This window comes from Rhinatrema bivittatum, chromosome 9, assembly GCF_901001135.1.
Source record: "Rhinatrema bivittatum chromosome 9, aRhiBiv1.1, whole genome shotgun sequence".
In the NCBI taxonomy this organism is placed as follows: domain Eukaryota; kingdom Metazoa; phylum Chordata; class Amphibia; order Gymnophiona; family Rhinatrematidae; genus Rhinatrema; species Rhinatrema bivittatum.
The window spans coordinates 54,874,118-54,888,221 of record NC_042623.1 but is presented as its reverse complement, the minus strand read 5'-3'; the positions used below and the strand labels follow the sequence as shown (position 1 = coordinate 54,888,221).

Below are 14,104 nucleotides of genomic sequence, written 5' to 3'. Positions count from 1 at the left end.
AACACTCGCACTAATCTTCCTTGAATGAGGCAGCAAGGCCTTGTAAACTGCTCTGGTCTCCGAACGATTGATGGGCCAGGACACCTCTTCTTGTGATCACAGCCCCTGGGCTGATCTGCCTTGACAAATCACCCCCCATCCTTTGAGGCTGGCATCTGTGGTCACTTCTACCCAGTCAGGTTCCTCCAGGTCCATTCTTCTCTCCAGATTGCTTTGAGACAGCCACCACAAGAGACTGGAACTAGCACCCCCCTAAAACGGCAAAGGAAGTTGAAATTCCTCCGAAAGCAGATTCCACCGGGATAACAGAGCCCTCTGCAACGGCCACATATGAGCAAAGGCCCATGGAACAAACTCCAGCGTAGAAGCCCTGGAGCCCAGAACCTATAAATAGTCCCAGCCTCTGGGAACCGAAAGCTGCAGAAGACTGAGCATCTGACTCTGCAACCTGACCACTCTCTCCGTGGTTAGAAAACCTTCCCTAACTGGGTATAGAATTGAGGGCTCAGGTACTCCAAAGACTGGACAGTTTCAAATTACTCTTCGCCAGGTTCACCACCCAGCCCGAGTCCAGGAGCTGCATCACTCATCGCACCGAACGAGGACACTCCACTTCCAACTGGCCCTGGTGAGCCAATCGTCTAGGTATGGATAGACCTGGATTCCCTCTCTCCTGAGAGCAGCTGCCACAACCATCATCACCTTTGTGAAAGTCTGTGAAGTAGTCACCAACCCAAATTGCAAATGCTCCCCCTGAACCATGAACCTCTGGTGATCAACCCTAATGGGAATATGGAGATAGGACTCAGTCAGATCCAATGACGCCAGAAACTCCCCTTTTGCGAACCACTGCTACCACGGTTCGCAAAGTTTCCATCCAAAAACATGGCACCCGGAGGGAAACATTGACCTTCTGCAGATCTAGGATGGGACGAAAGGTCCCCTCCTTCTTGGGAACCACAAACTATATTGAGTACCTTCCCTGCCCCCTCTCCTGCGGAGGCATCGGAACAATCGCTTGCAGAAGCTGCATCCTTTGCAAAGTATCCTGCACCGCCTCCCGCTTGGAATGGGAGACGCAGCAGGAGATCACAAAGGTGTCCCTGAGCAGCCAAGAAAATTCTAAGGTGTAGCTGTCTCACACGTCCAGCACCCAGTGGTCTCGTGATCCTGGCCCACTCCTCATAAAAAAGGGACAGCCTCCCTCTGATCACTGCTGGGGCAGAGCACAACAGTTTGCCTTCATTGTCCAACCTTACATCCGCCTCCCCACTGGGTGCCACCATCCTGGGGAGATCGCCGTTGAGCTAGAAAGGACTGTGGCCTACCCGAGCCCTGCTTTTGCGGTGCAGGCACGGAACCTTTGGTTAATCGAAATCTCCTTGCATCTCGAAAACCAACATGCAATGGAAAGGACTTCTTGGTGATCTCCTTGTCCTCGGGCAACTTATTTCGCTTCGACTCTCCCAACTGCTTCATCAATTGCTCTAGGTCCTCTCCGAACAGCAACTTACCCTTAAAGGGTAGGTTACTCAGCTGGGCTTTCGACCATGTAACTGCTAACCGATTTCACAACCACAGTAGCCTCTGCGCTGCCACAGCCGAGACCATATTCCTGGTTCAAGTGCAAATCACATCATACAGGGCATCTGACAGGTAGGCAACTCCTGCTTCTAAATGGGCAGGCTGAGCGGCCTCACTTGTTGCCCCTGCCATCTTCTCGTGAGACTTCTGGACCCAGCACAAACAGGCCCTCTGCATCAAGCTCCCGTAGACAGCTGCATGAAGGCTGAAGGCCAAAACCTCAAACAATCTCTTCAGCAAAATTTCCAGCTTTCGATCTTGCACATCCTTCAACGTGGCCAATCCTGCCACTGGGATGGTCATCTTCCTGGTCACCATTGACACGACCCCATCAACCTTAAGAATTTTCCATATTTTCCTGTTTCTGGCTGGAAAAGGCTGATCACTAGGGGTGGCAAGAACCAGAGGAGGCAAGGGAACCAGGATCCCAGGCTGTCACCACCCCTGCAGACAAGGGCCAAGCTAGGACAGGGATAACCAACCCCCCGCTCCTCCTACTGTACCCAAGGGATGGCCCATGATGGAACCTAATACCTCGCGGAGTCGCCTCTAAGAACCTTCCTTCTTTTCCCCGATTCTCCTTTTTCTCCCTAGAACTGCAGACTGCAGGTTTGCACCTCTACCATCTGCTGGAGACAGAGAAATACTGAGGGACTGCAGGTGGTACTCTCAGATATGTACCAGTGCCTCAAAGTTTTTGTTCTCTGCCTCCATCTGCTGGTAGGGATGCAAAACCCATTTGTCTGGACTGATCTGGGGTACAAACAGGAACTGTCAAAACTGGCCATGATCAGAGACAGAAGGCTGGGCTTGTTCTACCTTTTGGTGCCACCCAGCACAGCACATTGTATAATGTTCATGGCATAGATTGTAAATTTCATGGCTACAGAAGTCTGAGTTTAGTGTCATCATGCAGGAAAAAAAAAAAAAGCAGAACTGGCAGATACTTTTAAGCATAGACAAATTTATTGCCCTTTTCTCTACAATGTTTTCTTTTCTTTTGCTCCTTATTCTATCCATATGATCTGCCTCCAGTCAGTCTCATCCATGTTCTCTCTCACTCCCCCCCCCCCCCCCCACCCCCATTTTGAGGAGACAGCAGGGCTTGGTCCACTCTTCCAGTCTGTAGCTTTTTGCTCCGTTTCCTCCCACTTCCTCTTTTCCTCCAGTCTGCCACCCTGGTGCTGGCTTCTGGTCATTCTTCCTTTTGGACTCTAAAACCCCTACCCCATGCTCTTCTTTTCTTCAGCAGACCAAAAGCAGGTACAGAAAAATAAAAGATTTGCCACCAGCAGCACTTTCAAAATAAAAAGCAATCTTTTAACACATTCCCCCCGCTGCCTCTTCACTTATAGAAAGGGAGCTGACACTATGTCAAACCAGAACTACTGAACCAGCTCCTTTCATACCTGCCTGTGGTCTAGAAATACTGAAGCTTGTTTAAAAAAAAAAAAAAACCCCAAAACAAAACAAACTAGTTTTCAGCCAAGTTTTCCCTCTGCCCTATTTTATTACATTGCTTTAGCGCCCATATTTTTAATAAAATCCATATCTTACACTTAAATCTGGTTTCAAGCACCCCAGATTTGTGGCACAGAGCATGACAAACAAATGCTGATAGAGCGGTAACACAGTGATAGGTTCACAACTGCAAACTGGGTTTCTGGCTCTCTTGCTATTTACAAACTAATCTGATGGAAGTCCAGTTCTTTAGTCTCCTACCCACCCACGGCAGCCAAATTGGAACTCATACACATTACTACTGTTCAGGTTGCACATCAAGAGCATAACCTGCTTTGCATACGGTCACCGAGCTCTAAAATATCACCACACAGCCAAAGGTTGTTCCGGCAAGAGCTTCCCGCCAACGCAGCTGGTGCTGCAACCAACTGCAGTTAGGGTTTGGCCCTCTCTGAAACAGTTTCCCCCTCCCTTTACTCACATCTAACACAAAAAGTATAGAAACCAAAGGCTCATCCAGTGCACCCAAATTTTGTCCCTGCTGCAATGCCTCAGGCCCAAGCTGATCTCTGGTTTTCCCTCCACGTTGCCCATTTTGGTTCCTGACCTTTCCTACACCTGCCCTTCTTTGAAATTCAAGAGCCTCCATTTCCCTTTTGAATTCTTCCTGTTCCATAGTTACTGTTCTTCCTGCTTCTAACCCCCTCCTTCCACCTTTGAGCTGCATTCATCAGGAGGTTCAGCTTTTTACCCTTCCGTTATCAATCCTAGACTCCTGAGGCATTTTTAATAAGACACGGGGTTATAAATTACCTGGACAGTTTGTCAAAAAAGCAAACTCTGCTGCAGGAGTACAGCCCTCCCATCACTTTCACAAACTCATTCAAATATCACATAGCACAAAGCTCGGCGAGAGCAGCAAAAGCAGATATTTTATATTTGGGGGCTTGGAGAACTTTCATCCAGTAACAGGTTTAGAATGTGCGTCTTCAGCATGATTTGCTGCCCACAGGAGTAGCCACAGGCTTAGATTAGTGGACTATGATGCAGGAGATGTCCCGGGACATGGGTTCAGGATTCCTCTTCTCCACTGCCTCGCTGTACGACCTTGGCCAAGTCACATTTTGTCCCCTGCATCACCAGGAGGCAGTAGAAAAGACATTTACATTAATCTGGCTTTGCTGGTAAACAAGTTCTCTTTTCTGTGGCAATGCATTTAAATATATTTAAAAGGGAATTTGACAGTTGTGCTTATTCCAAGCTACCGTTAATTTTGTTTATTAAATAGCTGCTCTTTAGACAAAAATGGATAATCACTTTCCTCCAATATGCCAGGTCAGTTCTCAATAGAAATCTATATACAGACGAGAGGCTCTCCCTTTAAAAGTTGATGGCTTTACCAAAGGATGCAGCCAGATTTGCTTCCCTGAAGGCTTCCGAGACAGTCTGTAGATAAAAGAGAAGCGATAAACAATGTAAGTACAGGGGAAAAATCAAATATCACTACAAGACCCTACAGAACTGGGTTAGCATTGGAAATGCTTCTTCCAATGATCATTTAGTAAAGTTCTCCTGGTGATCATTTTTATTTATTTTGGCATTAATGTGGTCACATACAAAACTCTCCCTAAGTCAGCAGTACCCAGTCCCTGAGATTGATAAGAGACCCAAGAAAGCATTCTGGAAGATAAAGTTCAACTGTAAAGGCTAGGGGGTGCTAATTCAAATAGGTGAGGATGAAAATTTGGTAAGGATGAGGGAGCTGGTTCCAGTGGTGCAATGGCAGGAGGCAACATAAATGAATACAAGGAATGGTGAGGATTATGTAGATCATGGGTGTCCAACTTCAGTCCTCGAGGGCCACTGATTCGGGTTACTCTGATTTTCAGAGTAACCCGAATAAATATGCATGGGATAAATTTCCATGCACTGCCTTAAATTGTATGCAGATCTGTCTCGTGTATGTTCATTAGAGAAATCCTAAAAAACAGACTGGTTTGTGGCCCTCGAGGACCGGAGCTGGACAGCCCTGATGTAGATCATGGGCGGGGGCCTAAGCGTACCATAAGAAATTGCCATGCTGGGTCAGACATAAGAACATAAGAAATTGCCATGCTGGGTCAGACCAAGGGTCCATCAAGCCCAGCATCCTGTTTCCAACAGAGGCCAAACCAGGCCACAAGAACCTGGCAATTACCCAAACACTAAGAAGATCCCATGCTACTGATGCAATTAATAGTAGTGGCTATTCCCTAAGTAAACTTGATTAATAGCCATTAATGGACTTCTCCTCCAAGAACTTATCCAAACCTTTTTTGAACCCAGCTACACTAACCACATCCTCTGGCAACAAATTCCAGAGCTTTATTGTGCGTTGAGTGAAAGAGAATTTTCTCCAATTAGTCTTAAATGTGCTACTTGCTAACTTCATGGAATGCCCCCTAGTCCTTCTATTATTCGAAAGTGTAAATAACCGATTCACATCTACTTGTTCAAGACCTCTCATGATCTTAAAGACCTCTATTGTTCTGTCCCCAGCAGTGGATACATGTTTGTATCTGTATATACTGTAGTTTAACTGTTTACTGTAGTCCTTTCTTCTGAGGATTCTTGATACTGAAACACTTTTTGTAACCCATGATAAAAGTCTGTGAGCCTTGCCGCTGCAGCACACTGAGCTAACGATTTCAAAGTATTATCCACTATGATGCCTAGATCTTTTTCCTGGATGGTAGCTCCTAATATGGAACCTAACATCGTGTAACTACAGCAAGGGTTATTTTTCCCTATATGCAACACCTTGCACTTGTCCAAATTAAATTTCATCTGCCATTTGGATGCCCAATCTCCCAGTCTTGCAAGGTCCTCCTGTAATGTAATGTATCACAATCCACTTGTGATTTAACTACTCTGAATAATTTTGTATCATCTGCAAATTTGACAACCTCACTCATCATATTCATATATATATATATATATATATATATATATACATACATATACATATATATATATATCTCTCTCTATATATCTCTCTCACCGGTCCAAGTACAGATCCCTGAGGCACTCCACTGTTTACCCTTTTCCACTGAGAAAATTGACCATTTTTTCCTTCTCTGTTTCCTGTCTTTTAACCATGTTTGTAATCCACAAAAGGATATCACCTCCTATCCCATGACTTTTTAGTTTTCTTAGAAGCCTCTCATGAGGGACTTTGTCAAACGCCTTCTGAAAATCCAAACACACTACATCTACTGGTTCAGCTTTATCCACATGTTTATTAACCCCTTCAAAAAAATGAAGCAGATTTGTTAGGCAAGACTTCCCTTGGGTAAATCCATGTTGACTGTGTTCCATTAAACCAATATTGGGGTTACATTGGCCACCCTCCAGTCTTCAGGTACAATGGATGATTTTAATGATAGGTTATAAATTTTAACTAATAGATCAGAAATTTCATTTTTGAGTTCCTTCAGTACCCTAGGATGCATACCATCCGGTCCAGGTGATTTGCTACTCTTTAGTTTGTCAATCTGGCCTACTACATCTTCCAGGTTCACAGTGATTTCATTCAGTTCATCTGACTCATCACCGGAACTGGTATCTCCCCAACATCCTCATTACTAAACACAAAAGCAAAGAATTCATTTAGTCTTTCTGCAATGGCCTTATCTTCCCTAAGAGCCCCTTTAACCCCTCGGTCATCTAATAGTCCAACCGACTCCCTCACAGGTTTCTTGCTTCAGATATATTTTAAAAAGTTTTTATTATGAGTTTTTGCCTCTATGGCCAACTTCAATTCAAATTCTCTCTTCGCCTGTCTTATCAATGTTTTATACTTAACTTGACAATGCTTATGTTTTATCCTATTTTCTTCAGATGGATCCTTCTTCCAATTTTTGAAGGATGCTTTTTGGCTAAAATAGCCTCTTTCACCTTACCTTTTAACCATTATGGTAAACGTTTTGCCTTCCTTCCACCTTTCTTAATGTGTGGAATACATATGGACTGCGCCTCTAGGATTGTATTTTTAAACAATGTCCATGCCTGTTGAACACTTTTAAACCTTTGCAGCTGCACCTTTCAGTTTTTTTCTAACTATTTTCCTCATTTTATCAAAGTTTCCCTTTTGAAAGTTTAGTGTTAGAGCTGCAGATTTACTTATTGTCCCCCTTCCGGTTATTAGTTTAAATTTGATCTTGTTATGATCACTGTTGCCAAGTGGCCCCACCACCGTTACCTCTCTCACCAAATCCTGCGTTCCACTAAGAATTAAATCTAAAATAGCTCCCTCTCTTGTTGGTTCCTGAACCAATTACTCCATGAAGCAGTTATTTATTACATCCAGGAATTTTATGTCTCTAGCAAGTCCTGATGTTACATTTACCCAGTCAATATTGGGTAATTGAAATCTCCCATTATTATTGCACTGCCAAATTGGTTAGCTTCCCTGATTTCTCTTAGCATTTCATCATCTGTCTGACCATTTTGTCCAGGTGGAGGGTAGTAAACTCCTATCACTATACTCTTACCCAACACCCATGGGATTTCTATCCATATAGATTCTGAGCAATTTGTCTCTTGTATGATCTTTATCCTGTTGGACATCTGTGTCCATGGAGGGACTACAGCCTTTGGTTGATATCATGGACAGCCAACCCTGCTCCTTAGGATCGGCCACTGATTTGCATATCTAGGTTCAAATAGGTGTTAAATATCCCTCCTCTGTGGGAAAGAGAAAATGCTGCAAGCCAGTGGTTTCAAATCCAACCTCCCAACAAACAGGTCGTCAAGATCTCTCTCCTGCATATTCACTGTGGCTATTTGCCTCTACTGTGTTTCCCATGTATGCAAATATCTCATGCATATTCATCAAGGCCATGCTGAAAACACAAATCTCCTTGTATGGTCATGAGGACCAGTTGCAAACTGCTGCTATAGGCTATTCACAAAGGCTTATTAACAAGAAAAAGTAAGGGGCAAAGACTCAAAGAGAATCATTTAAGAGAATGGGTAATGCTTTTCAGTAAACTTAACATTTAACACTTACTGGATGCGCATGGCACACCCTGGCCACGTCTTCACAAGATGCTCCATATTCCATAGCAAGAGCAGCTTCATTGATCATTTCCCCAGCACCCTTTAAGAAAACAAATGCAACATCTCATCACTTCATTTAGCAGTGTTGGATAATTTATCCTGAACTTAATAAGCAGGATTTAAAACGGTGTTTTCCCCATTCTAAAATGAAATCATTCAGCGAAAGAAAGTCTAACACATGGACCCTCGGACATCTAGTCCATTTTTCTTATTGCTGGCGGGAGGATACAAGACAAAATGCAAATGCATCTGTGATCAAAATGACTCTTATAAATCTTTCAGTCCTATACAAGATAGGCACCCTCCATCAGATCCCAATGAAAGGTACCACTAGATTTTCTCCACTCAAAGAAAAGCCACAGAAGAACCATAAGCTCCAATTCCAGCCATTTATCTGGCCACATGTCACCCTTATACTCCAGAAAGCTTCAAACTGGCCAATCAGATTGTCCGATGCTGGATTTTACAACATATAAACTTTCACTGGCTGGCTAGTACTTAACAAGATGCAAAATTTAAAGATTATTCAAGACTAAAATCATCATATGCATCAACTGTATTAACCAACTAACTCTCTTCCTCCTATCTATTATCCTGGTTGGGGTTTGAAGAAGGGATGAGGGGTGGATTTATCTAGTGAGATACTCACCGCTCCTAGAATGTGTGCTCCCAGCATCCTGTCTGTCGATTTATGGCTGAGAATCTTCACCAAACCATCTGTGTCTGCATTGGTCTTAGCTCTGCTATTAGCAGCAAATGGGAACTTCCCAATTTTGTACTCTGTGCCCTACAAAATACAGACAAGTGTGCGCCAAGTCATGCTGAGTGAAGTTCCAAAATCAACCACATAAGTTAGATCTGTGCAGTATCATATCTGAATAACGCAATGCCCAATAGGTTACATTTTAGAAATTGTGTGTTAAGACTTTCCTCTTTAACTTGCTAAGATTCTGCAATCAGCAGTGATTTCCACCACATTTAGCACTTACTTTTACATGCAGATTGTATTCTTTAAGTTATTTTCAAATGTAGCTGGAGGAAAATTAGTTTGCTTAGCTGGAATTAAATGATTGATGTCACACAGAAGTAAAATGTATTTACATTTCTTTTAAAAGAATAGTTATAACTAAAACTTCCCAATATGAATGATAAAGGACAGCTTTACCAATATTACATGTACATAATTCTTTGATGATTATATTTATTTATAGCAATTTATAAACTGCCCAAATACCAATGCTTGAGCTTTGGAGGCCACAGAAGACCCTATTTCAGCCACGACTGCAAGGTTGAAAATGGAAGCATTTAAATCTAAAGAATGCTATGTATGAGGCTGGAACTCCCTGAGTGGGTGCCTTTAATTAGGGGTCAAGTAGAGACTGAATTAATATCCCCCCTAACATTGTGAAACCCTCCATTTTGCTTTCCTCTTCGGCAGAGTCTTGGCATAGCTCAAACTTGAAAAGATTTTTATTCTCTATTAGTTTCGGAGAGAGCACAGCTCCTGAATTCAGGTAACTGCAGCCCATGAAACCCAAGACCGGTGCGGCTCAATCAGAAGGTGAACATACCTCTTCTTTCAGCTGTTCCTCCGATTTACCAATCCAGGCCACCTCCGGGTGGGTGTAAATCACCGACGGCACGCAGTTGTAGTCTATGTGAACTGCACCGCCAGCCATGCCTTCAATGCAGATAATCCCTTCATCCTCCGCTTTGTGAGCCAGCATTGGACCAGCAACTACATCACCGATGGCATAGATACTGTCAATGCGGAGCAAAGAACACATTGAGCAATAATGACTGCTGACATTAAATCGGGTGCATGCAATCATTTAGTAGCAATGCTGCATCTTTCTATCAGTATAAAAGAAAATGACAGGAAAATTGTTTACCAGCTAATTTTTGTTCCTGTGATACCACAGATCAGTCCAGACAAGTGGCTTTTGCTTCCCTACCAGCAGATGGAGGCAGAGAACAAAACTTTGAGGCACTGCTACATAAACAAGAGTGCCACCCGCATTCCCTCAGCATTGACCCGTACCCAAGCCAAAGATTTGAATCTAAAACCCTCTCCAGGGCGAACAGGTAAAGCAGGGATGGAACCCCCTACTCTGGAGCCTCTGTCACCTCCAGAAACCCAAAAACGTATGTACATACTGCAAACACAAACTCTTTGGAATATATTACATCAACTAGGAGGGTCTCTGGACTGATCTGTGGTATTACAGGAATGAAAATTAGCAGATAAGAACTAATTTTCCTTTCCTGTTCATACCCATATCAGTGTAGACAATTGGGATGTACCCAAGCACCCTAAACTGGGCGGGAACCCGAAAGACCCGCACGCAGTATGCTCTCAAAGGACACATCCTCCTGCACCTGCACATCCAAACAGTAATGCCTAGTGAAAGTATGAAGAGAGGATCCCACTTCTGCTCTACAAATCTCCTGAGGAGATAGCAACTGACACTCTTCCCCACAGGCCACCTTCGCTCTTGTAGAATGCGCTTTCAGCCCCACTGGAATCCTGCAACCCTTACAAACATAAGCAGAACAAATGGCCTCCTTCAGCCAACGAGAAATCACGGCTTGTGAGACCTTATCACCTTTCTTCATGCCCCCAAACACAAAAAGGTGATCTGACCGCCGAAAAGAATTAGTGACCTCCAAATACCGCCACAGAGTCCGGCACACATCCAAAAGATACAGCTCTCTCTCCTGAGGAGAATCCTTAGAACACTCCAGAAAGGCCAGAAGATCCACCATCTGGTTATCATGAAAAGAGAACACCACCTTCGGTAAGGAAGAAGGGACCTTTTGCAATGTGACCCCGCCATTAGAAATACGCAGAAAAGGATCCCTGCACAACAGAGCCGGCAATTCCAAGATCCACCTGGCAGAACATATGGCCACCAGAAACACTGTCTTCAATGTCAGGTCCTTCGACGTCGCCCTTCTCAAAGGCTCAAATGGCGTACCACAAAGTACTCTCAGAACAAGACTGAGGTTCCAATCTGGACACAACTTCTGAATCGGAGGCCGTAAATGCTTGACCCCTTCAGGAAATGAACCACATCAAGATGAGAGGCCACAGACCTCCCCCACATCTTGCCCTAAGGGAACCCAAAGCGAATACCTGAACACAGAGGGAGTTATAGGCTAAACCCTTAGAAAATCCCTCTTGCAAAAAGGCTAAAATCTGAGGAACGTCCACAGATAAAAGATCCAAATGGCATTGCAGGCACCAGCACTCAAAGACCTTCCAGACGCTGACATATGCTACAGATGTAGCAGATTTCTGAGCCTGGAGGAGGATAGAAATAACCTGTTCCGAATAGCCTTTGAGACACAATTGCCTCCTCTCAAAAGCTATGCCGCAAAACAGAAGTGAGCCTCCCGATCCAAAAATATGGGCCTTTGTCGCAGCAAGCGTGGTAGATGGGCCAATCTGAGGGGGTCCCTCTACCATAAGATGCACGAGATCCGAGAACCATAGGCACTGCAGCCACTCTAGCACACCAGCACCACCGATCCCAGATGCGACTATGTGCCAAAGAACTTACCCGACAACTGCCCATGGAGGGAAAACACGTACAGAATAATCCCCATCGGCTAAGGGCACACAAGAGCATCCAGCCCCACCATGCCCGAGTTCTCTTCTGCGACTGAAAATCCTCGCCATGCTGTTTCGATATATTTGTTAAACAATATCTTGAATGTGTGTAAGTATATTAACATTGTGTAAGGGATGACAATCTAGCATGTCATGTACACATACTGTTTATGGTTTCAATCTGCTCAATTCATTGTATGACACTTATTTATGGTTGTGTTAAACAATAAATTACAAAAAAAAAAAATCCTCGCCATCTTTGTGTTGGCTCACGTCGCCATAACATCCAACTGGGGGACGCCCCACCTGGCACAGATGTGATCCCAAGCATCCGGGGACAACTCCCACTCCCCCGGATCCAAATGCTGTCTGCCGAGGAAATCCAGCTGCACATCATCTGCACCCATGACATGAGAGGCCGCTATTCCCTCGAGATGGAACTCTACCCAAAAAACTGCCGAGCTTCCAGAGCCACCGCATGACACTTCATCCCTCCTTGCCAGTTGATGTATGCTGCTGTCGTCACATTGTCCGAGAATTCTTGAACCATCCTGCCTCTGATCCAGGCAAGGAAGGCCTCCAGCGCCTGGCAGACTGCCCTTGTTTCCAGGTGATTGATGGACTTGCACTTCCCCTCTGCTGACCAAAGCCCCTGGGCAGTCCGCCCCAGGCACACCGCTCCCCACAACTTGAGGTTGATGTCTGTGGTTACCACCACCCAGTCTGGGTTCTCCAGATACATTCCCTTTTCCAGGTGCAACACAACAGTATAGACTGGACCTGGATTCTCGTAGAAGAGGCAAAGGTAGATACTCTTCCGACAAGGGATGTCACCTGGACAAGAGCACATTCTGCAACGGTTTCATGTCCGCGAAGGCCCACGGAACCAAATCCAACGTGGAAGTCATCGACCCCAGGACCTGCAAATAATCCCAGGCCATCAGCACCGTCAGCCGAAGCAGGCGCACCATCTGCGCCTGTAACTTTGCCAACCCTTTATGGGATCAAAAACACCCTGCCCTTCTGGGTATGGAAAAGCACCCCCAGATACTCCAATGATTGGGTAGGCACCGGGTGACTATCATATTTAAAATCACCCAACCCAGCATCAGGAAGATGTCCATGTCTTGCTGGAGAGACCGCATGCACTCCTCTTCCATCTTCGCACAGATGATCCAATCATCCAGATACAGATGTACCAAAATCCCTTCTCGAAGGGCTGCTTGCACTACCACCATCAGCTTCGTGAAGGTTCATGGCACCGTGGCCAAGCTGAAATGAAGATCTTGAAACAGGAAGTGCTGCCCCAACCCCATGAACTGAAGAAATCTCCGATAGTCCTTTTGAATGGGAATATGGAAGTACACCTCCTTCAGGTCCAATGGCACCAAGAACTCTCCTCTGCAGACTGCCGCAATCACAGTTCGCAACGTCTCCATTCAAAAATGAGGAACCCTCAGGACCCTGTTCACCTTCTGCAAGTCGAGAATGGGCCAAGAAGTTCCTTCCTTTTTGGGCATCAGAAAATAAACAGAGTATCTTCCCCGGCACTGCTCCTCCTGCGATGGAGGACTATCGCGTGTTCATTCTAAAGGAAAACACAGCTGTAATAGTTAACTTTGAGACTTTATTAGGGAAAGACAGAGACAAAGGGAATAGAGACAGATACTGGAACAAAGTACAGATAAGTTTGTTCCAGGGAGCGACAGGTCCACACAAATGTATAATTACCAAGTCACTCAAAGTTCCAGTAATGTGTAGAACCTTTTATACCTTCCATACTGACCAATCAGAACATAATGAGAGTGTTATTTCTAGATAAGTGCAGGGCTTCCGATTTGGGAATATATTAGACCAATCAGCTAATGGGTCTGGGGTGTTGGCCGCATTCCAGCACGTAGCAGAGTCCTTTGTTTCCTTTAATTTTAAACTAGCATTCTTGAATACAGCAGAGATGAGGTACTTCAGAAAGTCAGTGCACAATATCACATACACGCGTTTAAACTTAACAGTCTCTGCAGAGTCTCCCAACCTGCCTCTCGCTTGCTTCAAGAGGTAAAGTGGGACTCAAGAAAGGCCTCCCTGACTGGGCGTGAAAATTCTAGAGCGTAGCTGTCTCTCATAACTTCTAGAACCCAATGGTCCAAGGTAATCTTGGCCCACTCCTCGTAAAAGCTGGACAAACCAATAACACAGCCCAGTTAAGTGATGGCACTATCAAGAGCTTGAGACTGCAGAGGTTTACCAACATTTCACTACTGGACGTTTGTGCCACATTAAGGGGGCCAAGTTTCATGTTTTTGACATTGGGATAGAGACTAAGTGTGCTTTTAACCCTTTGCTTTA

General features: G+C 44.7%; 1 protein-coding gene across 1 annotated transcript in view; it reads right to left on the bottom strand.

Moving 5' to 3' along the window:
- Positions 1-2,597: 2,597 nt before the first annotated feature.
- The window catches only part of DLD (dihydrolipoamide dehydrogenase), a 54,692-nt gene continuing 43,185 nt past the window's right edge, over positions 2,598-14,104 (bottom strand). The window contains exons 11-14 of the mRNA XM_029615644.1: positions 9,717-9,906; positions 8,795-8,932; positions 8,096-8,185; positions 2,598-4,491 (exon numbers count right to left, since the gene is read on the bottom strand). Coding sequence (XP_029471504.1) covers positions 4,426-4,491; positions 8,096-8,185; positions 8,795-8,932; positions 9,717-9,906 — 484 coding nt within the window. The 3' untranslated portion in view covers positions 2,598-4,425. The remainder of the gene's footprint in view (positions 4,492-8,095; positions 8,186-8,794; positions 8,933-9,716; positions 9,907-14,104) is intronic.